The sequence below is a fragment of the Wyeomyia smithii genome, chromosome 1, assembly GCF_029784165.1.
Source record: "Wyeomyia smithii strain HCP4-BCI-WySm-NY-G18 chromosome 1, ASM2978416v1, whole genome shotgun sequence".
NCBI classification, from domain to species: Eukaryota; Metazoa; Arthropoda; class Insecta; order Diptera; family Culicidae; genus Wyeomyia; species Wyeomyia smithii.
In genome coordinates, this window is record NC_073694.1 from 88,876,486 (window position 1) to 88,904,351 (window position 27,866).

Here is a 27,866-nt window from a genome sequence, read left to right on the forward strand (position 1 = left end):
ATACCTTCATAGGAGAAAGGCAAAAAATATTAGAATGGCTGTTTTGATTTTTGTCCCGCGTTCCCGAACATTCAAGTGCGTTGGTGTTAGAATTCGAAGATGTTAACAACTATGTATTGGGGTGAAAACAAATGATGATGATGTGTATATTTAGCAGTAAAACTACATATCTGGTCTATTTTTCTTTTATATTTGAAATATATAATTGAAATGACGTCGTTTGCATTTTTTTACAGATTTTACAAATACTTCTTAATTCATTTTTTATATTATCTACTTAGCATCCTTATTATTATTTTTATTATTATCATTATCATTATTATTATTATTATTGTTATTGATATTATATACACTACATTGCACGCTATATAAATCAGATGACTTTGATTTTGACTTTCTATTGAATATGTTTATTTACATTTTTGCACAACCCGACCATTTTAAGAAGCAAAATTTTTTCGAGTACAATCCGCCATCTACGAATGTGAATGACCTAAGTGGTGGGCACCTAATGGATGAAAGTATGGCCCATACGGTGGATAGGGCACAGCGTGTGGGTACAAAAGGCTACTGGCGTATGATCCAGGACCAAAAGATCCTCCGTTAGTTGGAGGTGGCACAGTCGGACTATTTACATCCATTCCCGGATTTTGCTTTTTCCACTTGGTTCTACGGTTCTGAAACCAAATTTTCACCTGCCATAGGAAACAAATTACTCATTATTTCATTTCTGCCAAAAAAATTTTGAAATCTTACCTGTGTTTCGGTGAGGCTTAAGCTTAATGCTAGGTTCAGTCTCTCGCAAACCGATAGATACCGGGTAGTTTTAAATTTATTTTCCAGTGACACCAGCTGCTCGTAAGTAAATGCTGTACGCGCCCTGAAATGAAGAGAATTATACATTGATTTTGTATCTAACGAAAATACATCTACTAGGACTAATCCATCATCCAAATGCGATTGTCTCCAATTTAAATGGAATATGTGTAGGGAATTCATTTCCCGTCGGTTTCCACCTTCTTGAAATCAGGGATTCACAGAAGACTTGGAACTGAGAGACTTTCTTAGTTCAAATATAATTTTTTTTTGGTCCATGAAAGTCGATTTGAAAAAAAAAATCGAGGGAATACCAGTCCTCGACATTTCATGTATTTCTATGACATTTTGTATCAAACAAGGTATCGATTTCGACAGTTTCATTAACTACTTCCCGTGCATTTCTTTATTGGTCAAAAAAGTGAAACTCTGACCGCTTAAGGCACCACTTCCCGAAATCCGAGAGAGGCAAAGGTCAAAATTTTCCCATTTATTTCGTTAGTACTTTAGGGAGCTTATTCACAGACAAAGAGTAAAAAAGATATTTTATACTGTTCTGAGCCGAGTTTGCAAATGGTTATGCAATTTCACTCACAATTTCTAAAATTTCAACTCGATTTACTAGCGTTTTCATTGAGAAGTAGATTTTCCGAGATTCCGGGATTAGAATTTGAAAACTCCCGGGAATTGAAAATTCCAGGAAGTTCAATCCCAGGACGTCCCGGGAAGGACGCTCTAAGCCTGAGCAAACTTTGCAAAATGAGTATTTTCAGTAGACTTATATTTACAAAGGTTCATAGAAATGTACGATCAATATTACACCATTAATTACGTAACGCTCTTAGGGGGGAGCGGGGGTATCTATGAGCGTTACGATTTATTACATAGGGGAGGGGGGAGGTAAGATCAGCGTTACGAAAAAAAAATCTCTGGAGAGGTTTTCCAAAAACGAGCATTTTTATTAGGCGAATTCTTCTACAGCGTTACGTAATTTTTGTGGGGGGTTGGCGTTGGTGTTACTTTTCGATACATATGGGGGGGTGGGGGTCCAAAAATGGAGTGTTTTGCATTACGTAATTTATGGATGTCTCCTTAGACGGTTGGGCAAGTTGGGTGAATACTGATATAAATCAAACGTCGTGACTATTTGCAACGCCGAGTGCAAACTTTGTTTTATCTTAATGGTTGATTGGGCTAGATATATTTTTTTTAGTTTGAAAGGTATTGAATAAAAAACAGAAACTACCTTCGAGGTTTAGAACTGTTGCTTTGTGATTTACCATCTCCCGATCTACTGCTGCCGCAATCCTTTTTAGAGTCGGTCTCACTTGCGTGGTCGTCGATGTCGCTTCCCATCGTATCATCTCCAAGCTCGTCCTGTTCGATATCGTTCATATCTTTTGCTGCAGTTGATATTTCCAGTCGATGCGAAAGGGCGACCGAGAAAGAAAAGGCGGAAAGAGAAATCAGTAAACAGATCATTAATTAATTTCACGCTTCAGCAGCGCGTGGCGTCGTCACCATCACAGCTCAATGCGACATGATTGCAGTCTAGTTGCTATATATAAGTATAAAGTTCAGTTGTTATGTTTTGTTGCCATCGACCGACGCTGACATGAAAACGAAGCAGCTTTGAGAAGATTATTATTTATGGCAATTATTTTATGATTTCATCACCATCGTTATCATTTTTGCGCGCAGATGCTCCCAATGCCGTTGTTGTCGTTTATTTAGCGCTATAGAGTAACTGTCAATGTGTCTACAGCGCACCATCATAAATAAATGCCGCGGAATTTTGTTATTACTACAAACATATCAATCGCTTCATGCTGTGAACATTGGAAATTCATTCTCCGAGGGAACGGATGTTGCTGACAGAGTTATACTTCCTTATTCTTTTTAATTTTGCAACAGAGATATTATTTGGAAAAGAGCTTGATTATTTCAAAAAGCCTGATTGATCTAATATACCTAGTTCATGGCGAAGCCTATATTATATGTACAAATCCTTGTGTACTGTTTTATTTTGGTTTTACGAAAATTATATTCAACCATTCGGCAGAATTAACATGATCTGAATATATTTGACTGCATATTTTACTTTGCGTGCTTCAAACGTTTTAGCTAAAAAATTGTATGAATATAAATATAAAATTTTTATTTATTATAATGCAAATCAAGCTATTTTTATTTTTAGTATAAGCAGTAAATGTGGGGTTGACGGTTCAAAAACGTATGTAGAATGAAAAAATATACTAACTCGGTAAAAAGCTTCAATAAATACTTAAAAACTGCTTATAAAGATTTACAGTGATTTTACCGAAGTCCGTATAAAAATAACTTGGGCACTAGAAAGTTAAGTAGCGCCTTCTGCGAAATCATTTCAAATATCTTATGAAAAGGAAGTTCCGTAGCCGCAAGGTTACAGAGCCCGCTTTAGTAAGCGGGTGGTCGTGGGTTCGAATTGTAGTAGAATCCGGCCATTTGGTAGTCAAAGAACTTTAGCATGGGTTTATTTTCAGGCTTCCCACCACGCACCATTTTTTCAATTTGAAATTTACAGTACCCCTGTTGACTCTCCTTCTAACAAAAACAAGTCCCTATTATGATAAAACTGGTGTGGGTAACGTTTGAAAGTTCTCTCCAGGGAATTATAATTAGGCGTTAGGGTGGACAGAGGCTTGGTATAGTAATGCAGTAAGCTTGAAACGGAAAGGTAAAACTTACACACAAGAACGGATATGAATGATAAGCATATCACTTACCTCAATAGTGGTTCTGCCAATAATATAAAGTGCGGAGTACAGAAAACACCTGGGCAACATCACAATAGATCTAATATCTGGTCGCAGTGATGAGTCCACACAGAAAAGAAAGAGATCTTATGAAAGGCGCAACGAGGCATGATATCAAAAGTAGATATAAATTTCATATGCATAAATAACGTAGAATTCGCGAGTGAGGGGGGGGGGGGTTTGCAGTTTTGAGATGATATGTGACGAGGGGGAGGGTGGGGGTCAAGCCAAGCTACGCAGAAAGTATGAAACTAAGACAAAAGTTTGGGTTTGTTCTAATTGTTCATTTTGATTATTGTTTTGTCTGTTTAGGGTCATTTCTAATACTTTCTTGTCTTTTATTGTACATCATTGTATGTACTTGATAATAGAATTTACATAAAAAATGTCATGGAGGGGGGGGGGGGGGGTCTCATAAAGCTACGTTTTATCTAGAGGGGATCTGCAACTTTGTGACGGAATGCTACGTTGTGAGGGGTGGGTCAAAGAAACCTTAAAAAAGCTACGACATTTATGCATACTCACATAACAAAATATGTTATTGAAGAGTTATGATTTTGTTCAGCTCTCTCATTCGGATAAGATTGTTTAGCTTCAAGACAACCAGGCATTATTTTACCTGTCAACACTCATGCGCTGTTCCCATGGAATGGACAATGATTACTATTTCGTGATGTGTTTACGGTGTCTATGTCTATTCTATAGTGTCAACGCTATTTATTCGCGTATCATTTAGAAAGCTAGGTGGACAGTTGATGCCAATTCTCAATTGTTTTTGCGTAAATGCCAAAGTGTTGATAATATAATTAATTTACATCAAAATGATTATTGGCAAAATTAACCGACCGTGAAACGAACTTACCGACTGGAACCCCTAACGTTATCTGCTTATGAAAACCTGCTATAGGTTCTGCGCTATGCTTGAACAGAAGTAGTAGCGATTGTTCTCTTGTGGTATCGTAAATGGTGACTAACTATGTGGTTTTCATGGCGAAGACCTTTGGCTGTATAAATTTTGGCTCTGTAATTATCGCATTCTTGCTAGTATGAAATTTACTGAGCGTCTTTAATTTGCTATTTTGATTTTTTTTATTAATTTGATGTGCGGAGAAAATAATGCTTATGGGAAAATTCGGCACATTCATTTCTTTTATGATGACTTTAACTTTGTAACTCTCAACTCTTTTTATCATTTAGAAGTTAAAAATCTGCGCTTTAATAAATTTCGTTTGCAGTCAAATCTGTATATATTGTATAGGGTAACGGGGGTATTTTGGCCCACATGCATATTTTGGCCCACCCTGTAACATTTTACGCATTTTATCTGATAAATTCAATGAATATTAGAAAACTATGCATGCAACATTGAATAACACACCTAAGAATCATACTGCACTATAATTTTCGGCGAAAAACTGGCTTTAGGTAGTGTTATTTTGGAATTAGTTCATACATATTCAAAGTCATGGCTGAGTCAACTCAAAGTCAAGAGGAAGTGGTAATATACAAGTCAACATCCGGAAGCAATTGTAACAAATATGTATGCTTTTGAAACAATTCGTTGTTGTAGTAACATCAATAAAATGCCATAGAAACAGTTTGTATACTCTAACATGTTGGAAAAAATTGAAAAAGTGGTTAAACGCATGGCCGAAATATGTTTGCCTCTTTCTGAAGCAAACATATTTTCGCCATGCCAATTTTTGACATCTCTTTGATTACCGTTCGGCTGTTGCACGTGAACAAAGAAGCAGCTTGTGACAATTTACTGGTAATTACTTCATAATTTATCACATTTAACGATATGAAATTGGTTGAGGATGCCTGTAAAACCGCTATAAGCCAAATCATTTCATTTTTAGATGCCTAAAATTTACAGAAATTCACAGCAGAAGGATATTCTCCTCAAACCCACTATTTTTGCTCTAAAAATACCGATGATGATCTTAAATATAATTAGTCCGAACTATTACCAAAATATGTTTTTAGTACCTTGTAGAAATTTGGATATTTCTAGGATATTTTTCATTATATTGCATTGTTGAACGGTGTATATTAAAATAGACACTTAGCTTTTAAAAATGGTATAATAGAGTAGGTATTTATGTTGAAAAATTGTGTTTGTTTTTAATGAACTCTGCGAACACTTCCCAAAGCTGGCCAAAATACCCCCGTTACCCTACCTCGCTATCAAAATTAACAAATACTCTTTAGACGTGGTATGCGTAATATGTAACGCAAAAATCTGGATTTCAGGCCACCCTCTAAAATTACATAACGGTTTGGAGGTTCACTTTAAGCATATTCATTCTAAATCATATCCTGACCCCAGTAAAATCATCGATGAACTTTTCGAACGAAGGGTGCATAGATTTGTTCGGCAGAAAGTAAATTACAATTTTTCCAAAGTTGGCCCAACAAGCCGGTCATTGTATGAGCGAATCCCGCCTCGGAAGAGAATGTTAGTATCAATACAATTGTCATATATGTATATTAGTATACTAACCCCTTCTATACACTCTTGCCCCTACTTCACAATAAGCATCACATACTCAAACTCCACCCCTTCTTCATGCGTTACGCAGTCTATGTACGACGCTTTACTCGTTATTTTCGTGCAAAACGAAAAATGTGTAGAGTCATCAATACAAAAAAGAAGTTAAAAAAGTAGGAGGGTGGTATCCAAGACACGACCGCATTGTTGACGTAGGACTACAATAGTTTTATATTTCCTTTTGAGGCTCTGTTTGATGCCAAAAAACGAGCGATTATGTTTAATCACATGTTTTTAGATTTCTTGATTTTTTTAACCAACTTAAGCTCAACATCCTCCAAAGAGAGATATGTTAGTTCTTTATGTTGTCGAAGCGGATGACCGGAATCGTTAAAACGGTTCCTGAGAAATAACCGGAACATGTTCCTGTAATATAATGATCATGATCAAAGCAGTACTATACCTCTAATTACTCGGGTGGTAACATTAAGTATCTAGGTCGTCAGCCTAAATTCATCAAGCGACACCTCTAACGACTTGGAACTAAAACTAGTTTATTGGTGGCCAATTCTACCGTTAATGTCGTCTTTGGCCGCAAAAGTAAAAAAAAATACGAAAAGAGAATCGTTCATTTTTGGCATGGTTCGATTTTGGCAACAGAAAAAATTCTGGCGTGTTTCCAAAATCGAACGGGGTCTGTATTTTGATTGTTAATTTGTAGCACTCTATTTTAAAAGTGAAAATATTCTCATAAATGTTGATGAATACCTTTCATTATAATACAGTCAATTTTCTTCAATACGCAAAAAGGCAACCTCCTAAATTGAGTACGATTTAGTAGAAATTAAACTTTCTTCTGTTTTTATTTGTCTTGTGAAAGATGGCTCACTTACCGATCGTAAAGCGCCAAAGATGTCACATAAAAAAAATTTCTGCAGTTACAAGTTCGTGGAATAAAAGCGATAAGAAAATAACAGTTTTTAGACGAAAATGTATATTTACAGATAATTTAAAATTAGCAGAGTATTTTATGAACATGTTAACTTCAATTCAGATCAACTTAGACATTTTATCAGTAAACAAAATTAAAAAAAAGAGACAGTTTCAAGAAACCAAAAAACAACGAAGATACCATATTTGAAAGTCATATGTCAGTTATCTTCAAAAATAAACCGGGCTACAATGATAAACACCATTAGCCTCAACAATAATTGTTTGCATAGTTCAATTACAAGTAAGGTTATGGAGAGTAATAATATCTTGAAAATGCTAATGTAAAAAAAAAATTGAAAAATATAAATACAAATGTTGGAACTCTAATATCAAAATGAAATAAATTTGGTTTTCCACCACCACTGCGGGATGTAACTAGGATTGTCATATTGAATTCATTTATTATTTACCTATTCAAAGATCTGTACGGAGCTTTTTGGTTTCATATTGTCTTTGAAATACTTTATATAAAGTTATTATAATGAATCTGAGAAAAACAAAGTGTAGAGCTTAAAAATAAACAACGTATTTTATCCCTACAATGCACCTCTAACGACACGCACATTATTTTGTTGTCCCCGGAGGCGCAGCTTATTTTGCGGCAGCCGAATAATATTGAATATTGATATTTGCTGCTATTCGAAGCAAGAAGAAGAAGAAGACAATTCAAACGGTATTTCGATTGTGTTCCAGATCGCCTCACTGTGCTCGTCAGCGGCAATGTAGTCTTCACTTGGCTTGGCTGCACACAAATGAATATCGAGTTTTTCTGCACTGATAGACGACGAGTGACCAGCGCTCTATTCATACATTGCTCGGTGCAGTATTGAAGCTGGCACAGGCAATGTTTACCTTCAAGACATCAGTTTTAATGACATTCTAACAGCAGAACTGTCTGTTAGTGGAGGTGGTTACGGACTTTCTGAAAAAGCTTCACCTTCAAGACATCAAAATAGTCTAGGCTCATTGAAGCAAACATTAGTTGACCTATTGGGACGGGGAGATTCTGTCAAATTTTTTCGCCACTGCTATACAGGATATCACAGCAGGCAGTTGGTGTCTACTCGTGAAGTCTGTGCCAGGCATGCTCGCATGTGATTGGTGCATTTTCGTGAAAATTCGACCTTGAAACTTTTATTCAATTTTCACTGTTTAATATTTAAGTGATAATGATAACTGAAGTATAACAAAAATGTCCATCATTTTATCAATCCAACGACATATTGATTATTGTGATCCATCATGTGGTTACATCAGTATTACCATTTGAAATCTTTCATTCTAACGTTACACCTTGGTTTTAGTTTCCGCAGAATGTATCTCAATATAGTGCGGTTAGACGTAGTCCTACGTCAAAAATAAATTAAGATCAATATCAATATTATTAGTGCAACTTCATAACAACGATAGTTCATGAGCAACTGCAATACTTCGATGGATGCTACCAAGTCTATGGTGAGAGCCACATATTTTATTTTCTACCTGGCAGGAAGTCGCACTAAAGCGGCTGCGGTAGCTTTTTGGCATATTTTGCATTAGAATAAAGCAGGAAACCCGACGAAGAAACCTCCTGCCGAAATAGTCCCACATCCTAATGCAAAAAAAGAATTTTCTCGTGAAATTTATTTTGTATTCAAACTTGACGTTATTCCAAAACAATACAAAAAACTTAAACTCAAATTTTGAAGGTTTTTGAAAATTAAACTTAAATTTTAAAGGTTTTTTGAATATACATGCTCGTCATTGTCTTTCTATTTTGTTTTTGTTTAATAAAGAAAAACATCACACGTTCTTCAAATGCATTTGATATGTACCTTTATTCAGTTTTTTGCTAATAACTATCAAGACCACAAAAACATGTTTATGTAAATCATCATCGCAACAGAACTTTCCATGGAAAATGTAAAAGATATCGTTATGATCGAAGAAATAACAAACAATCAATGTGATGTCGCCAACGTTGTCCTACAAAAATGCGACTGACCAAATAAAGAAAAATGTCTGAAACTAAATTCGATCCGTACTTATTTTCATATGCATGATTGTGTTATTTTTTATTTCTTTTAAAGGAAATTCGATTTTATGGTTTGATTCAGATTCAGTTCGCAGAATATAATTAGCGGACTATTGAGGTAAAAGTGTAACGTTTCGTTTTCTGTTACCAGTGGAATAGCATTATGTAACTCAAACTGATTTTCAATTAGCGCGAACGATTATCAACAAAACTTACCAATTCCCACCGGATTCAACGCTGCTGTTAGCGGAACCTTTGAAACAAGCCCCTCAAACATATTTAACCCTCAATGTGGATTAACGAACATGATTTCAATTTGATTTCAATGAGGATATGCCATGTGTCCACGTACCTTTGCGAATAGGGAGAACGTTTAGCGCAAATGTGACAAATGCACACGAGACATCCATTTATCTTATTCTGTCACTCCCTTCTGAACCCTGGCCCTATATGCACCACTGATTGTTCACAAGTGGACATTCACGACTTACATACTCAGCGCTAATAAGCGTTGCGGTGATGAGTACGACATGCTGGAACTTGATTTCCCCAGGGGACTAGTTACAACATGTAGTTACAACACGATGTTTTACTATTTGTTATTCTACTGTTCGAAGTTTTCTGCTTGTGAAAAAAAAAATATTAGTTAAAAATAAGATTACAATATAATATAATATAATATATTATAATATAATATAATATAATATAATATATTATAATATAATATAATATAATATAATATAATATAATATAATATAATATAATATAATATAATATAATATAATATAATATAATATAATATAATATAATATAATATAATATAATATAATATAATATAATATAATATAATATAATATAATATAATATAATATAATATAATATAATATAATATAATATAATATAATATAATATAATATAATATAATATAATATAATATAATATAATATAATATAATATAATATAATATAATATAATATAATATAATATAATATAATATAATATAATATAATATAATATAATATAATATAATATAATATAATATAATATAATATAATATAATATAATATAATATAATATAATATAATATAATATAATATAATATAATATAATATAAAATAATATAATATAATATAATAAAATATAATATAATATAAAACAATACAATACAATATAATATAATATAATATAATATAATATAATATAATATAATATAATATAATATAATATAATATAATATAATATAATATAATATAATATAATATAATATAATATAATATAATATAATATAATATAATATAATATAATATAATATAATATAATATAATATAATATAATATAATATAATATAATATAATATAATATAATACAATATAATATAATATAATATAATATAATATAATATAATATAATATAATATAATATAATATAATAAAATATAATATAATATAATATAATATAATATAATATAATATAATATAATATAATATAATATAATATAATATAATATAATATAATATAATATAATATAATATAATATAATATAATATAATATAATATAATATAATATAATATAATATAATATAATATAATATAATATAATATAATATAATATAATATAATATAATATAATAAAATATAATATAATATAATAAAATATAATATAATATAATATAATATAATAAAATATAATATAATATAATATAATATAATATAATATAATATAATATAATATAATATAATACAATATAATATAATATAATATAATATAATATAATATAATATAATATAATATAATATAATATAATATAATATAATATAATATAATATAATATAATATAATATAATATAATATAATATAATATAATATAATATAATATAATATAATATAATATAATATAATATAATATAATATAATATAATATAATATAATATAATTTTTTTTTTTTTCTTCACATAACATTTATTTGACACGGCACAAATACAATTTAATGTTTAACGGCGCCAATTATATCTGATGACTTAAAAACTAAAGCAAATTTTTTATCCTCGCTGCCGACTACGAGCTGAAATTAAGTCTAACTTAAAACTAGCATGGGATTTCCAATCAGTGTTTTGTTGTTCAATGGTCGACTGATAATCGTCGAATGGCATGTATGGATTCGTTCTGCTGAGCCACGATGTCGTGAGTTGGGACAGAGGCTCGTAGTCCTTGGGTCCTGGTTCTATTGTGCGGGGTCTGGTTGCTGGTTTTGTGCTTAAGGTTCAAACGTGTTCTTGTCGTTTTGTTGGGTGTAGACGGAGGGGAACGGGACTAGACTGGGGCGTGGATGGATTTCAGGAAAACGTATATAAGGGACATGTAGGATAGGTCACGGCTCACCAAGACATCACGAACAGGAACAGCCGGCTGTCTACCCTCGGCCTGCAGGGAAGCTATTAATTTAGACCTGGCGTCACGGTGTACAGGGCATGACCAAACCACATGCTCTATGTCGTGATAACCTTCACCACAGGCACAGATACCACTTTCCCCGAGCCCAACACGACGGAGGAGCGCGTCAAATCTATAGTGATTGGACATAAGCCGGGACATCACGCAAATGAAATCCCGACCTACATCCAACCCCTTGAACCACGGGTTCGTCGATACTTTGGGGATTATGGAATGTAACCACCTTCCCAATTCCCCTCTGGTCCAAGCATTTTGCCAACTGATGATCGTATTCTGACGTACAAGTGCGAAAAATTCATTAAAGGCAATTGGTCTTTCATAAATATCACCGTTTGTTGCGCCCACCTTAGCCAAAGAGTCCGCTTTCTCATTACCCGGTATCGAGCAGTGAGAAGGGACCCACGCTAAGGTAATCTGAGTAGATTTTTCGGATAAAGCACTCAGATGTTCCCGTATTTTCCCCAGGAAATACGGAGAGTGCTTAACATCTTTCATCGATCGGAGAGCCTCAATGGAACTGAGACTGTCCGTAAAGATGAAATAATGGTCCGTGGGCATTTTTTCGATAATCCCTAGGGTGTACTGAATTGCAGCTAATTCTGCGACGTAAACAGAAGCAGGATTATCGAGCTTATGGGAGACGGTTAAATTGCTATTGAAGATACCGAAGCCAGTGGACCCATCAAGAAGTGATCCGTCAGTGTAGTACATATTGTCGCAGTTGATGTTTCGATATTTATTGGAAAAAATTTTAGGGATCTGCTGCACGCGTAAATGATCCGGGATTCCACGAGTTTCTTCTATCATGGATGTATCGAAAAACACAGTAGAATCAGAAGTATTTGATAAGTCGACACGATTTGGAATATTCGAAGAAGGGTTAATATTTTGGGACATGTGATTGAAATACAATGTCATAAAACGGGTTTGAGAATTAAGTTCGATTAACCTTTCAAAATTTTCAATCACGGGACGGTTCAAGACCTCACATTTGATTAGAATACGAGAAGACAGGCTCCAGAAGCGGTTTTTCAATGGTAGTACTCCAGCTAAAACCTCCAAACTCATCGTATGGGTCGACTGCATGCAACCTAAGGCGATACGCAAACAACGATATTGTATTCGCTCCAGTTTGATCAAATGTGTGTTTGCTGCGGAGCGGAAGCAGAAACACCCGTATTCAATAACAGACAATATCGTTGTTTGGTAAAGCCTTATAAGGTCTCCTGGATGGGCTCCCCACCATTGTCCGGTTATTGTACGAAGAAAATTCACTCTTTGTTGACATTTTTTCATCAGATACCTCACGTGACAACCCCAGGTGCCTTTAGAGTCGAACCAGACACCAAGATATTTGTGTACCAAAACCTGAGAAATCGTTTTACCCATTAATTGTGTTTGAAGCTGAGCAGGTTCATGCTTCCTAGAAAAAACTACTATCTCAGTCTTCTCCGGAGAGAATTCGATACCTAGCTGTAAAGCCCAAGCAGACAAATTGTCCAAGGTATCTTGCAATGGTCCTTGCAAATCGGCAGCTTTGGCTCCTGTAACAGAGATTACACTGTCGTCTGCAAGTTGTCTTATCGTGCATGAATTTGCCAGACATTCGTCGATGTCATTTACATAAAAGTTGTAAAGAAGGGGGCTTAAACATGAGCCCTGGGGAAGACCCATGTAGCTAATGCGAAAAGTTGCCAAATCGCCATGCGTAAAATGCATGTGCTTTTCGGACAACAAATTGTGCAAAAAATTGTTCAAAATTGGAGAAAATCCTTGTCGGTGAAGTTTACCCGAAAGAATGTCAATAGAAACGGAATCAAAAGCCCCCTTAATGTCCAAGAACGCAGACGCCATTTGTTCTTTACGAGCATACGCCAGCTGAATATCTGTTGAAAGCAACGCAAGACAATCATTCGTCCCTTTGGCACGGCGGAAGCCAAATTGAGTTTCTGATAGTAGACCATTTGATTCGACCCAGTGGTCTAAACGACGGAGTATCATTTTTTCCATCAATTTCCGGATACAGGATAGCATTGCAATCGGCCTATAAGAGTTGTGATTAGAAGCTGGTTTCCCTGGTTTTTGGATGGCGATCACCTTCACTTGCCTCCAATCCTGCGGTACAATGTTTTGCTCCAGGAACTTATTGAACAAGTTCAACAAGCGCCTCTTGGCATTGCCGGGTAGATTCTTCAACAAGTTGAATTTGATTCTATCTAATCCAGGCGCGTTATTGTTACAGGACAGGAGGGCAACTGAAAGTTCTGCCATCGTAAAAGGTGATTCTATCGCGTCGTGGCCCGGAGACGCATCGCGAACAATATTTTGCTCAGGAACAGAGTCCGGACATACTTTCCTGGCAAAATCAAATATCCACCTACTTGAAGACTCCTCGCTTTCGTTGACCGTTACGCGATTCCGCATTCTTCGGGCTGTGTTCCAAAGAGTGCTCATCGATGTCTCCCTCGACGTCTCGTTCACGAACCGACGCCAATATCCACGTTTCTTTGCTTTAGCCAAGCTTTTAAGCTTGGTATCAAGCTCCGAATACCGTAAATAGTCGCCAGGTATACCTCCCGTCTGGTAGGCCTTAAACGCGTCGGATCTTTGCGTGTAGACATCGGAGCACTCTTGGTCCCACCACGGAGTGGGAGGCCGTTCTTTGATCGTTACGCCGGGATATTTCTTCGTTTGGGCTTGAACCGCGGCGTCGAGAATCAAGCCCGCGAGGAGGTTGTATTCTTCAAGTGGTGAATGATGTTGAATCGACTCGACCGCTTTTGAAATCATTTCCTCGTATAACTTCCAATCGACATTTCGTGTGAGGTCATACGGAATGTCAATTGGTCGCATGCGAGTTGACCCGTTAGTAATTGAAATAAGAATAGGCAGATGGTCGCTACCGTGAGGATCGAGGATTACCTTCCATGTGCAATCCAACCGTAGCGACGTCGAACATAAGGAAAGATCCAAAGCGCTTGGGCGCGCTGGAGGTTTCGGGATACGTGTCATTTCACCGTTGTTTAAAATAGTCATGTCGAAGTCATCGCAAAGGTTATAGATTAAAGAGGAGCGGTTATCATTGTATGGGGAACCCCAAGCCACGCCATGAGAGTTGAAGTCTCCCAAAATCAAACGTGGCGAGGGAAGAAGTTCTATTAAATCAAAGAGCAGCCGTTGCCCAACCTGTGCTCTGGGGGGAATATATATTGAGGCAATACAAAGCTCTTTACCTTGTATTGTCATTTGACATGCGACAACTTCGATGCCCCGCGGGGGCCTAGTGTGGTTGGTAACGTCTCCGCCAACCACGCTCGACGCCTGGGTTCGAATCCCACCGCCGACATAGGTGTCGATGGTTGTGGGGTGGCGTGATCCACTCACAACCAACCCAACTGGTCTAGATTCAATCCTAGCCGACACCGGGAGATTTTCTGAGGCGAAAAATCTCTGGGATCACGCCTTCCATCGCATGAGGAAGTAAAGCCGTTGGCGCCGGTCCGTTAATAAACGGGTCGTGAGTTAGGGACCTGGGTGTGGAGTCGCCTCCCTGGGCGTCGGTAATTGGCCACAACAGTGGCGGAAATAGACCGACGGAAAATAAGCGAGAATAAAAAAAAAAAAAAAACTTCGATGCCTGGAATCGAGAGGAGGTTAATACGATAGAAAGAATAGCACTTTTTAATCCCTAAAAGTACTCCTCCATATGGGGTGTCTCGATCAAGGCGAATAATATTAAAATCATGGAAGTTGAGATCAATATTTGAAGTAAGCCAAGTTTCACAAAGGGAAAATGCATCGCATTTGTTTTTATTTATCAAAACTTTAAACGAATCAATTTTTGGTAAAATACTTCTACAATTCCACTGTAAGACAGAGATAGAATCCTTCATATACGCAGTTGAATTAGGCATCGAAGGATACAATCGCTGCAAGGAGAGGCCATTGGGCAGTCAACTGCTTCAAAAATGATCTAACTGTTGGGAGGAATGCTGTAAGAAAAATTTTAATTGGATCGGGTACATTGAAAGTTTCAAAAATCCAGTCCACAATGTCAGAAAATTTCACTAATCCAGAGTTTGTTTCATCAACTGGGAGTGTAAAAGGAGCAACTGGGGTTTTAGATGTTCCTGGCAGTGCTGGGAACTCCTTCTGGGACTTTAAATTTGCCAGCCCAGGAGGAGTTTGCTTCGGTTTTTCCGCAGCACTGTTTGGTTTGTTTGTAACTTTCATTTCACTTTGAGAAATCTTAGGACCTTTTCTGGGAAGTTTAGGAGAGGAAATATTTTTCCTCTTTCTAGACTCCCCAGGATTGGCGTAAGATGTTCCCGCTGGTGAATCGTCAGAATCGGTTTCCTCAGAGGGCAACAGATCGAAGGGGTTCGAAGTAACGGGAGAAGTGGTAACGGTCTTCTTCAGCATGTCAGCGTAGGAACGCTTTGAACGCTCTTTGAGAGACCGTTTTATTTTATCCCTGCGCTGCATGTACACCGCACATGTCGAGAGCTCATGCAGATTTTCTCCGCAGTGAATACACTTTTCAGCGTTAACACTGCAAGAATCTTCCGCATGAGACTCCCCACACTTGCCACAACGTGCCTTATTGCAGCAGTAGGCGGCTGTATGGCCTAACTGCTTGCAATTCAGGCAGTTCATGACGCGGGGCACGTAGAGCCTCACAGGGAGACGAACCCGGTGGATCGAGACGTGGCTTGGTAGTGCAGACCCGGCGAACGTAACTCGAAACGAGTCTGACGGAGTGTATACTGTTTTGCCACCGATGATCGATGCTGACCGCAGTTGCTTGCAGTCGAGCACCTTTACTTCGGGACACGTTTTGTTCTTAAAGCACCCTTTGGCACTTTGCAGTATACACTCGACGGACAGACTCGAATCGGTTATGACACCGTCGATCTCCACGTCTCGTGCGGGTATGTAAACGCGACACTCGCGTGTGAAGAGCTCAGAGCAAGCTATATCGTTGGCCTCTTTCAGGTTACCGACCACGACACGGAGCTTGTTAGGCCGGACCTTGGAAATTTCGGTCACGCCCTTGTACTCCTTCGTCAGGTCTTTAGAAATCTGCAAGAGGTTCAACTTTTTCGATTTCGGTCCTGCCTTTGGCCGAAAATAAACAGTATAGCTGCCCTGGGCTCCGTCTGGGTAAAGCCTGGGGCGAGGGGGGACTGAAGAATGAACAGGGGAGGGGGTAACAGAAGGGTCAGGGTCAGAGGGGTTCGGGGATGGTGGCGCGGGAGGCGAGGGATCTACATCCATCGCGCTATGTTTAGCGCACTAGCGCTGACAAGAACACGTACCTTTTTATTTCTCCCTTCCAGTAAGGTTGGTTGTCCGATCGTTCGAAGTAGCAGCCGTTACAGCCAGCAGCACCAATACAGCAGCACCAAACAGCCACCAGCAGCGAGCCAGGTGTGAGATCACTCCACACAGCGATACGACTCGCTGACACTGATGGCTTCTTCTTTTTCCTCGTTTGTGTCTCGTCCACTGCTGTAGCACAATCCAGCCAGCAGCCAAATCGGCTTACGCACCAGCTGGCAGTCACGATGCGAAACAGTTGCACAAAGGAACGACCTTGAACCCGGATTTATTTCACTCGACCAGGCAAACAATGCCAACACTTGTTCACACGTCTTTTGTTTTATACTCTATCGGACCGATCACCAAACACGTCCAGTACTGATGCGTGTTCGGCACAGAATGAATATAATATAATATAATATAATATAATATAATATAATATAATATAATATAATATAATATAATATAATATAATATAATATAATATAATATAATATAATATAATATAATATAATATAATATAATATAATATAATATAATATAATATAATATAATATAATATAATATAATATAATATAATATAATATAATATAATATAATATAATATAATATAATATAATATAATATAATATAATATAATATAATATAATATAATATAATATAATATAATATAATATAATATAATATAATATAATATAATATAATATAATATAATATAATATAATATAATATAATATAATATAATATAATATAATATAATATAATATAATATAATATAATATGATATAATATAATATAATATAATATAATATAATATAATATAATATAATATAATATAATATAATTTAATATAATATAATATAATATAATAAAATATAATATAATATAATATAATATAATATAATATAATATAATATAATATAATATAATATAATATAATATAATATAATATAATATAATATAATATAATATAATATAATATAATATAATAAAATATAATAAAATATAATATAATATAATATAATATAATATAATATAATATAATATAATATAATATAATATAATATAATATAATATAATATAATATAATATAATATAATATAATATAATATAATATAATATAATATAATATAATATAATATAATATAATATAATATAATATAATATAATATAATATAATATAATATAATATAATATAATATAATATAATACAATATAATATAATATAATATAATATAATATAATATAATATAATATAATATAATATAATATAATATAATATAATATAATATAATATAATATAATATAATATAATATAATATAATATAATATAATATAATATAATATAATATAATATAATATAATATAATATAATATAATATAATATAATATAATATAATATAATATAATATAATATAATATAATATAATATAATATAATATAATATAATATAATATAATATAATATAATATAATATAATATAATATAATATAATATAATATAATATAATATAATATAATATAATATAATCTAATATTATATAATATAATATAATATAATATAATATAATATAATATAATATAATATTATATAATATTATATAATATTATATAATATAATATAATATAATATAATATAATATAATATAATATAATATAATATAATATAATATAATATAATATAATATAATATAATATATTTTTTTTTTTTTTTTAGAGTAAAATCATTTTATTAGTCAAGTCGTTTATGTACATAAAATATTTTTTTTATCTTCAGTTCACTAAATCAAGATGAAAGTCTAGTTCTGAGGTGTCAACTCTATCATTGCACTGGTTTATAAAGCAGATATATTCTGTGAAAGTTTTGAGTATTTTCACTCTTTGCCTTTCGCTTATTCCTGTTAGAGCAGGTTTGGCTAATTCCATGAAACTAAGATGTCTCCAACCACCCAAGATTGCTGTTATTCTTTGCCGTAAGTTTGTCCAGGCCGGTCGGACGCGATCGCATTCACTGAATTTGTGCATCAAGGTTTCTACACTTCTGCTTCCACAATGTGTACAGTTTTCATCGTCCACTCGCTGGATCACGAATAGCAGTTTACGATGTTCGATTTTCTCGTTGACTATCAGGTAAAGTTGTGTTCGCTGTGCTGATGTTAGCTTTCTCGTTGCTATATTCCGCCAGACGCGGGGCCATCTATTGTCTGGATATTTTTGTTCCACCCTAGGAACGTCAGTTTCGCTGATAAAGTGCTGATGAATGTGGCCGGTGGAGAGACTTTGTTGAATTTGGTCCGGAATCAATCTCAGGCTCGACTGTATTTGCCTAAGATCGGGAAGATCCATTGGTATCGTTAGGCGCGGATTTGCGTTGAAGAGAAGGGATCTGTAGAAGGGGAGTGAATCGATCTCCTGCAGGTGTCGGTTGATAGCGAGTGCTTTACATTTCAAAGCCGGTAATTGTAGTTTTAGGCCACCGTTTTCTATGCTACGAGCTAGCTGCATCATTGGGACGCGGGCCACCATGCCTCGCCAGAGAAACTTGCCCATTGCCGATGTAATTTTCGCAGTGTGTACGCAAAACGGCGGTAATATGGACGCGAGGTACCATATTTTCGACGTTCCGAATGTGTTTAGCATAGTGACTCGCTGATGCAGTGTCAGTGTGCGCAACGAGTGCAGCCACATTTGTTGCGAGAACTTCCCTACAAGCGCATCCCAGTTCAATGAAGTCATCGTGCGTATTGAATTTGTGAAGTGAACACCTAATATTTTTACAACATTTGTTGTCTGCAGCCACTGGGTGTTGACCGTGTTGCCTTCTGCACATCCAACATCAATAGCAACAGTTTTGCGCAAATTAAGTTTTGCGCCGGCGGCTATCTCGAAGCGGGTGAACAAGCTGTTCATCGCGTCGATTTGCCTCGTTGTTGAAACGATCACGCTGATGTCGTCTGCATATGCCACGAGCAGATCATTGCCGCATACTCGTTCGAGCCTGCATACTAGTGGATGGAGATATAACACGAAGAGGTGCATGGACAGAGGATCCCCCTGCCGTACCGATCGTTGAATTTCGAAGGAGCGCGAGAGATGTCCATTGATTAACAACCGGGATGTAGCTCGGCTGGCGATGCGTGAGAGTAGGACTATAAAATCTCGGTTGAATCCGAGCGACCGCATGGTTTCGAAGAGGAATGAATGCCGAACCCGATCGAAAGCGTGATCGAGATCGAAGCTGATTAGCTTTCCTGGGCGTCGATGGTGACGAAGATTGGCGATTCGATCTTTCAGAGCGAGAGTGGCTTGGAAGATATTGCGCTCTGAATTTGAGCACTTCTGTCCGTCACTCAAGACGTGGTGTTCTGTGATCACTCTCTCCAGCCTGGTTTTGAGGATGCGAGAGAAGAGCTTATAGTCGCTATTCAGCAATGATATCGGGCGGTACGATCGGGCTGTGCCATCGCCGCCACGCTTTTTAACCAAAACGATGATACCTTCCACAAACGCCGGCGGGAGATTGCCACTCATTGCCTCGTTCATCATTAAATTCATCTCTCGGTGGATGATATCGAACATACGATGGTAAAACTCTCTCGGAATACCATCGCAACCGGGGGATTTTCGGGGTGCGCTCGTCTGTATTGCTGTCCAGATTTCCGCCGTCGTAATGTCGTCCGTGCAAGCCTCGTTCAGCGGGTCGTTGGGTGGGATTACACTCGTGCAGTTGAAACTGTTATCATGCTCTTCTCTTACCTCCTCCGAGAACAGTGACGAGAAATAATTGACCATGTGTGTCTCGATCTCCCTGGGCTCTGTTATTGTTTCGTTCTGCTCTGTTTGCAGTTGTGTTATGACGGTTTTATTTCGTCTCCTTTCTCCCAACTGAAACGTTGACATGGGTTCTCCTGCCACGTGCGTTTCATTGATTCGCATAAACATGTGTGAGAATCTTCTCTGAAGTGCTAACATCTCAGCTTTTAGCCGGTTGATGGTAGTGATCAACTCTGGATGCTGGTAGTAGTTATCATAAGCTTGCCGTAGCTCACCGTAGAGATGCTGCTGTTGGCCGTGGAATTCCTCGTATACAGCTCGCGATTTCCATTTGAAAAAGCTTTTTATTTTTGGCTTAGCGAAAGAAAGCCACCATTCAATCCAAGAAGCATAGTTCCTACGTTGTCGGGTCCAATATTGCCACTTATATTGGAACTCCGCTACGTTTTCGTCAGTTAACAAATAGGGCCGAAGGGACCAGAAACCACGACCATGCTCTTGCCCTAAATTTGGAAGACAGATTCGAAGTGTCAGCGCTTTGTGGTCGGTGAACGAGCAGACATGGGCATGTGTTGCGCGCAGGTGGTCAAGCAAACCGTTGTTGACATAAATGCGATCAAGGCGTGACCTCGCGTTGCGACAAATATATGTGTATCCCGCGTCGCGCGGACATAGTTTCTCCCACACGTCATGAAGTTGTAGTTGTTGTACAACAGTTTTAAGAGCACCGCTGGTATTTGGGCTACTTGAATCGCACGTTCGAAGCACGCAGTTAAAATCACCGGCTAAAATCGTATGTGTTGTGCGGTGACGAAGATAGTAGGGAAGCGTTTCTCTAAACAAATTCTCCCGCGCAGCACATAATATAATATAATATAATATAATATAATATAATATAATATAATATAATATAATATAAACTAATATGATATAATATAATATAATATAAACTAATATAATATAATATAATATAATATAATATAATATAATATAATATAATATGATATAATATAATATAATATAATATAATGTAATATAATATAATATAATATGATATAATATAATATAATATAATATAATATAATATAATATAATATAATATAATATAATATAATATAATATAATATAATATAATATAATTTAATATAATATAATATAATATAATATAATATAATATAATATAATATAATATAATATAATATAATGTAATATAATATAATATAATATAATATAATATAATATAATATAATATAATATAATATAATAAAATATAATATACTATAATATAATATAATATAATATAATATCCTTACAATGATAACCGCTCCTCTTTAATCTATAACCTTTGCGATGACTTCGACATGACTATTTTAAACAACGGTGAAATGACACGTATCCCGAAACCTCCAGCGCGCCCAAGCGCTTTGGATCTATCCTTATGTTCGACGTCGCTACGGTTGGATTGCACATGGAAGGTAATCCTCGATCCTCACGGTAGCGACCATCTGCCTATTCTTATTTCAATTACTAACGGTTCAACTCGCATGCGACCAATTGACATTCCGTATGACCTCACACGGAATGTCGATTGGAAGTTATACGAGGAAATGATTTCAAAAGCGGTCGAGTCGATTCAACATCATCCACCACTTGAAGAATACAACCTCCTCGCGGGCTTGATTCTCGACGCCGCGTTGCAAGCCCAAACGAAGAAATATCCCGGCGTAACGATCAAAGAGCGGCCTCCAACTCCGTGGTGGGACAAAGAGTACTCCGATGTCTACACGCAAAGATCCGACGCGTTTTTGGCCTTCCAGAAGGGAGGTATACCCGGTATTCGGAGCTTGATACCAAGCTTAAAAGCCTGGCTAAAGCAAAGAAACGCGGATATTGGCGTCGGTTCGTGAACGAGACGTCGAAGGAGACATCGATGAGTACTCTTTGGAACACAGCCTGAAGAATGCGGAATCGCGTAACGGTCAACGAAAGCGAGGAGTCTTCAAGTCGGTGGATATTTGATTTTGCCAGGAAAGTATGTCCGGACTCTGTTCCTGCGCAAAACTTTGTTCGCGATACGTCTCCGGGTCACGACGCGATAGAATCACCTTTTACGATGGCAGAATTTTCAGTTGCCCTCCTGTCCTGTAACAATAACGCACCTGGGTTAGATAGAATCAAATTCAACTTGTTGAAGAATCTACCCGGCAATGCCAAGAGGCGCTTGTTGAACTTGATCAATAAGTTCCTGGAGCAAAACATTGTACCGCAGGATTGGAGGCAAGTGAAGGTGATCGCCATCTAAAACCAGGGAAACCGGCTTCTGATCACAACTCTTATAGGCCGATTGCAATGCTATCCTGTATCCGGAAATTGATGGAAAAAATGATACTCCGTCGTTTAGACCACTAGGTCGAATCAAATGGTCTACTATCAGATACTCAATTTGGCTTCCGCCGTGCCAAAGGGACGAATGATTGTCTTGCGTTGCTTTCAACAGTTATTCAGCTGGCGTATGCTCGCAAAGAACAAATGGCGTCTGCGTTCTTGGACATTAAGGGGGCTTTTGATTCCGTTTCTATTGACATTCTTTCGGGTAAACTTCACCGATAAGGATTTTCTCCAATTTTGAACAATTTTTTGCACAATTTGCTGTCCGAAAAGCACATGCATTTTACGCACGGCGATTTGGCAACTTTTCGCATTAGCTACATGGGTCTTCCCCAGGGCTCACGTTTAAGCCCCCTTCTTTACAACTTTTATGTTAATGACATCGACGAATGTCTGGCAAATTCATGCACGATAAGACAACTTGCAGACAACAGTGTAATCTCTGTTACAGGAGCCAAAGCTGCCGATTTGCAAGGACCATTGCAAGATACCTTGGACAATTTGTCTGCTTGGGCTTTACAGCTAGGTATCAAATTCTCTCCGGAGAAGACTGAGATAGTAGTTTTTTCTAGGAAGCATGAACCTGCTCAGCTTCAAACACAATTAATGGGTAAAACGATTTCTCAGGTTTTGGTACACAAATATCTTGGTGTCTGGTTCGACTCTAAAGGCACCTGGGGTTGTCACGTTAGGTATCTGATGAAAAAATGTCAACAAAGAGTGAATTTTCTTCGTACAATAACCGGACAATGGTGGGGTGCCCATCCAGGAGACCTTATAAGGCTTTACCAAAAAACGATATTGTCTGTTATTGAGTACGGGTGTTTCTGCTTCCGCTCCGCAGCAAACACACATTTGATCAAACTGGAGCGAATACAATATCGTTGTTTGCGTATCGCCTTGGGTTGCATGCAATCGACCCATACGATGAGTTTGGAGGTCTTAGCTGGAGTACTACCATTGAAAAACCGCTTCTGGAGCCTGTCTTCTCGCATTCTCATCAAATGTGAGGAATTGAACCGTCCTGTGATTAAAAATTTTGAAAGGTTAATCGAACATAATTCTCAAACCCGTTTTATGACATTGTATTTCAATCACATGTCCCAAAATATTACCCCTTCTTCGAATATTCCAAATCGTGTCGACTTATCAAATACTTCTGATTCTACTGTGTTTTTCGATACATCCATGATAGAAGAAACTCGTGGAATCCCGGATCATTTACGCGTGCAGCAGATCCCCAAAATTTTTTCCAATAAATATCGAAACATCAACTGCGACAATATGTTCTACACTGACGGATCACTTCTTGATGGGTCCACTGGCTTCGGTATTTTCAATAACAATTTAACCGTCTCCCATAAGCTTGATAATCCTGCTTCTGTTTACGTCGCAGAATTGGCTGCAATTCAGTACACCCTAGGGATTATCGAAAAAATGCCCACGGACCATTATTTCATCTTTACGGACAGTCTCAGTTCCATTGAGGCTCTCCGATCGATGAAAGATGTTAAGCACTCTCCGTATTTCCTGGGAAAATATGGGAACATCTGAGTGCTTTATCCGAAAAATCGTATCAGATTACCTTAGCGTGGGTCCCTTCTCACTGCTCGATACCGGGCAATGAGAAAGCGGACTCTTTGGCTAAGGTGGGTGCAATAAACGGCGATATTTATGAAAGACCAATTGCTTACAATGAATTTTTCGCATTTGTACGTCAGAATACGATCATCAGTTGACAAAATTCATGGACTAAAGGGGAACTGGGAAGGTGGTTACATTCCATAATTACCAAGGTATCGACGAACCCGTGGTTCAAGGGGTTGGATGTAGGTCGGGATTTCATTCGCGTGATGTCCCGGCTTATGTCCAATCACTATAGATTTGACGCGCATCTCCGTCGTGTTGGGCTCGGGGAAAGTGGTATCTGTGCCTGTGGTGAAGGTTATCACGACATAGAGCACGTTGTTTGGTCATGCCCTGTACACCGTGACGCCAGGTCTAAATTAATAGCTTCCCTGCAGGCCGAAGGTAGGCAGTCGGCTGTTCCTGTTCGTGATGTCTTGGCGAGCCGTGACCTATCCTACATGTCCCTTATATACGTTTTCCTGAAATCCATCCACGCCCCAGTTTAGTCCTACCCCCTTCCGCCTGCATCCAGCCTAACGACAAGAACACGTTAAGACCCCGGATCCGGAAACAGCAATCAGACCCGCACGATACTCTCAAGGCCCGAGGGAGACAACCCAATATGCCAGTCCGTAATACCTTGGCCCAGCAGCGGAACATGTGCTTACCTATGGCAATGAAAACCATCATACAGTAAACCAGTGCTTTTAATGCAAAATATTATAGCTTTAAGTTAGATTTAGTTTCAGCTCGTCGTCGGCAGCGAGGATAAAAAATTTGCTATTAGTTATTAAGATACTTTAGAAAGTAAGCTACCAGATATAATTGGCGCCGTTAAACATTGAATTGTATTTGTGCCGTGTCAAATAAATTAAAGATGAACAAAAAAAATATAATATAATATAATATAATATAATATAATATAATATAATATAATATAATATAATATAATATAATATAATATAATATAATATGACATAATATAATATAATATAATATAATATAATACAATATAATATAATATAATATAATATAATATAATATAATATAATATAATATAATATAATATAACATGGGTATCCATGTCGAGCTCGTATACAAATACCCAGCCGTAAACTGTGTATCTCCCATTACTCGTCAATGGAGGTGAGTATTTTCACGGCTGGGTGATTGTATACGAGCTTGACATGAATACCCACAATATATCGAGGTATGACTGTATTTAGGTATACCTCGATTTTCACCACATTCTCGTTTTTGAAATTTCCGTAATCGGAAAATTTTAAATAAACATATAATGGAACATGCAATTTTATTAATTTCGTCCTTCAAAAAAAAAAAAAATAAATAAATGAATAAATCTAGATAAACTTTTTAATAGGTCCTATCTGCTTTCATCGTTTTCCCGGAGCGTCTTTTCATTTTGGTAATGGATCAGCTTAAGTAACTCTCCCAAGCGTGGTTATCGTTCAGAAGGCTAGAGTGATCCCTTCGCTATCAACTTGTGCAAATAGCGTGTCATAAAAGGTGTATAAAAAGTTGTGGTGATTACATGAAAGTGATCGATCAAAAAATCGATCAAAGCAGATAGGACCTTTTGAAAAGTTTCTCTAGAAATACTGTAAAAAAACATTTGAAAAAAAAATTTTTTTTTCTAAACTCTAATATTTTTAAATTAATATCTCCAAGGTTAGTTAACTATGATTGTTTCACTAGCAAAATGGAGTTCTCGTAGAAAAATCAGTTTTTGAAGCGTATATTTTAAAGATATTTAATTTATATTATTATTATATGCTAGTGTTGTTTTTTATTTTTTTGTGTATATTTTTTGGTGTGATCTTATTATGAGAATTACTGTTGTAAATTTGCCACATACAAATCAAAGAAACCGTTCTGGCTTCAAAATTGTTGACTTATTATGGAAAATCTGAATTTTCTGTTTCTTACTTTTTTTTATTTCTTCTCCAGAATCAAATAACCATAAATGTTTAGCTGGGCTTTAGTAGTTGTTATAAAATATATATATATATATATATATATATATATATATATATATATATATATATATATATATATATGTGTGTGTGTGAGCTTTTTGATAGAATTAATTTTGTTAATTTTGTATCATTTTCGAATTTTGTTATCGTTAATTGTGTGTCATTTTTTAAAATATAAAATTATTATCTATAACTTTGCCGGAGACACTTTATCGACCAAATTAACCGTTCTGGCTTTAAAAATGTTTGTAATCATCAAATGAATTAACCATTTTCACTAACTGGTATGAAAATGGTTAATTTATTCGATGATTACAAATATTTTTGAAGTGATTCGAAAAACTAGTAGCACAAAATGATACTTCAGCCAATTAGAACATCTTTGCAAAATTTCAGCCAGATTAAAAACGACAGTAGAGAAAAAGTATCAAAATTGGGACGTTTTTTATTGAAATACTCTTAGTTATTGAACGACTTCAAATCAAACAAGTTTTTATTAGGGACTATCCATAAAAAGTAAGGTTTTTTACGCGGGTTGCATTTCTTTATAATTCAAAGACAGCACAAGATATCAACCTCATTCCAACCACGTTTATCGTTTTAGGACACAAGTAATCATACATGTATCAGTTTTTAAATAGTAGGCGGGTGGTATCCAAGACACGACCGCATAGTTAACGTAGAACTACAATAGTTTTATATTCCCCTGTGAGGCTCTGTTTCATTTGAGCTCGTTTTACTTTTGGCATTTTGGCGCACATGTACCAAAAACGAGCGATTATGTCTAATCACATTTCTTAGTTTTCTTGATTATTTCAACCAATTTAAGCTCAACATCCTCCAAAAGAAGGGTATTTTGGTTTTTTATGTTGCCGAAGCGGATGACCGGAATCGGTAAAACGATTCCTGGAATATGACCGGAACATGTGCTGGTAACGTAATGATCATCATCTAAGCAGTACTAAGCCTCTAATTACTAGGGTAGTATTATCAAGTGTCTAGGTCGTCAGCCTTAATTCATAAAGCGACACCTCAAACGACTTGGAACTAAAACTAGTTCATTGGTGGAAATATCTATGAAAAAAAGGCATGAAAAGAGAACCGTTCATTTTTGGCATGGTTCAATCTTGGCAACAGGAAAATTCTGTCGTGTCGTGTTTGGAAAAATTGAACTGGGTCTGTATTTTGATTAT

At 36.1% G+C, this 27,866-nt stretch overlaps 1 protein-coding gene across 1 annotated transcript in view; it reads right to left on the bottom strand.

Annotated features, from left to right (window-relative positions):
- Nucleotides 1–214: 214 nt before the first annotated feature.
- LOC129716908 (homeobox protein slou) overlaps nucleotides 215–27,866 on the bottom strand; it is a 198,085-nt gene continuing 170,433 nt past the window's right edge. The window contains 3 exon segments of the mRNA XM_055666754.1: nucleotides 215–695; nucleotides 757–880; nucleotides 2,063–2,219. Coding sequence (XP_055522729.1) covers nucleotides 477–695; nucleotides 757–880; nucleotides 2,063–2,219 — 500 coding nt within the window. The 3' untranslated portion in view covers nucleotides 215–476.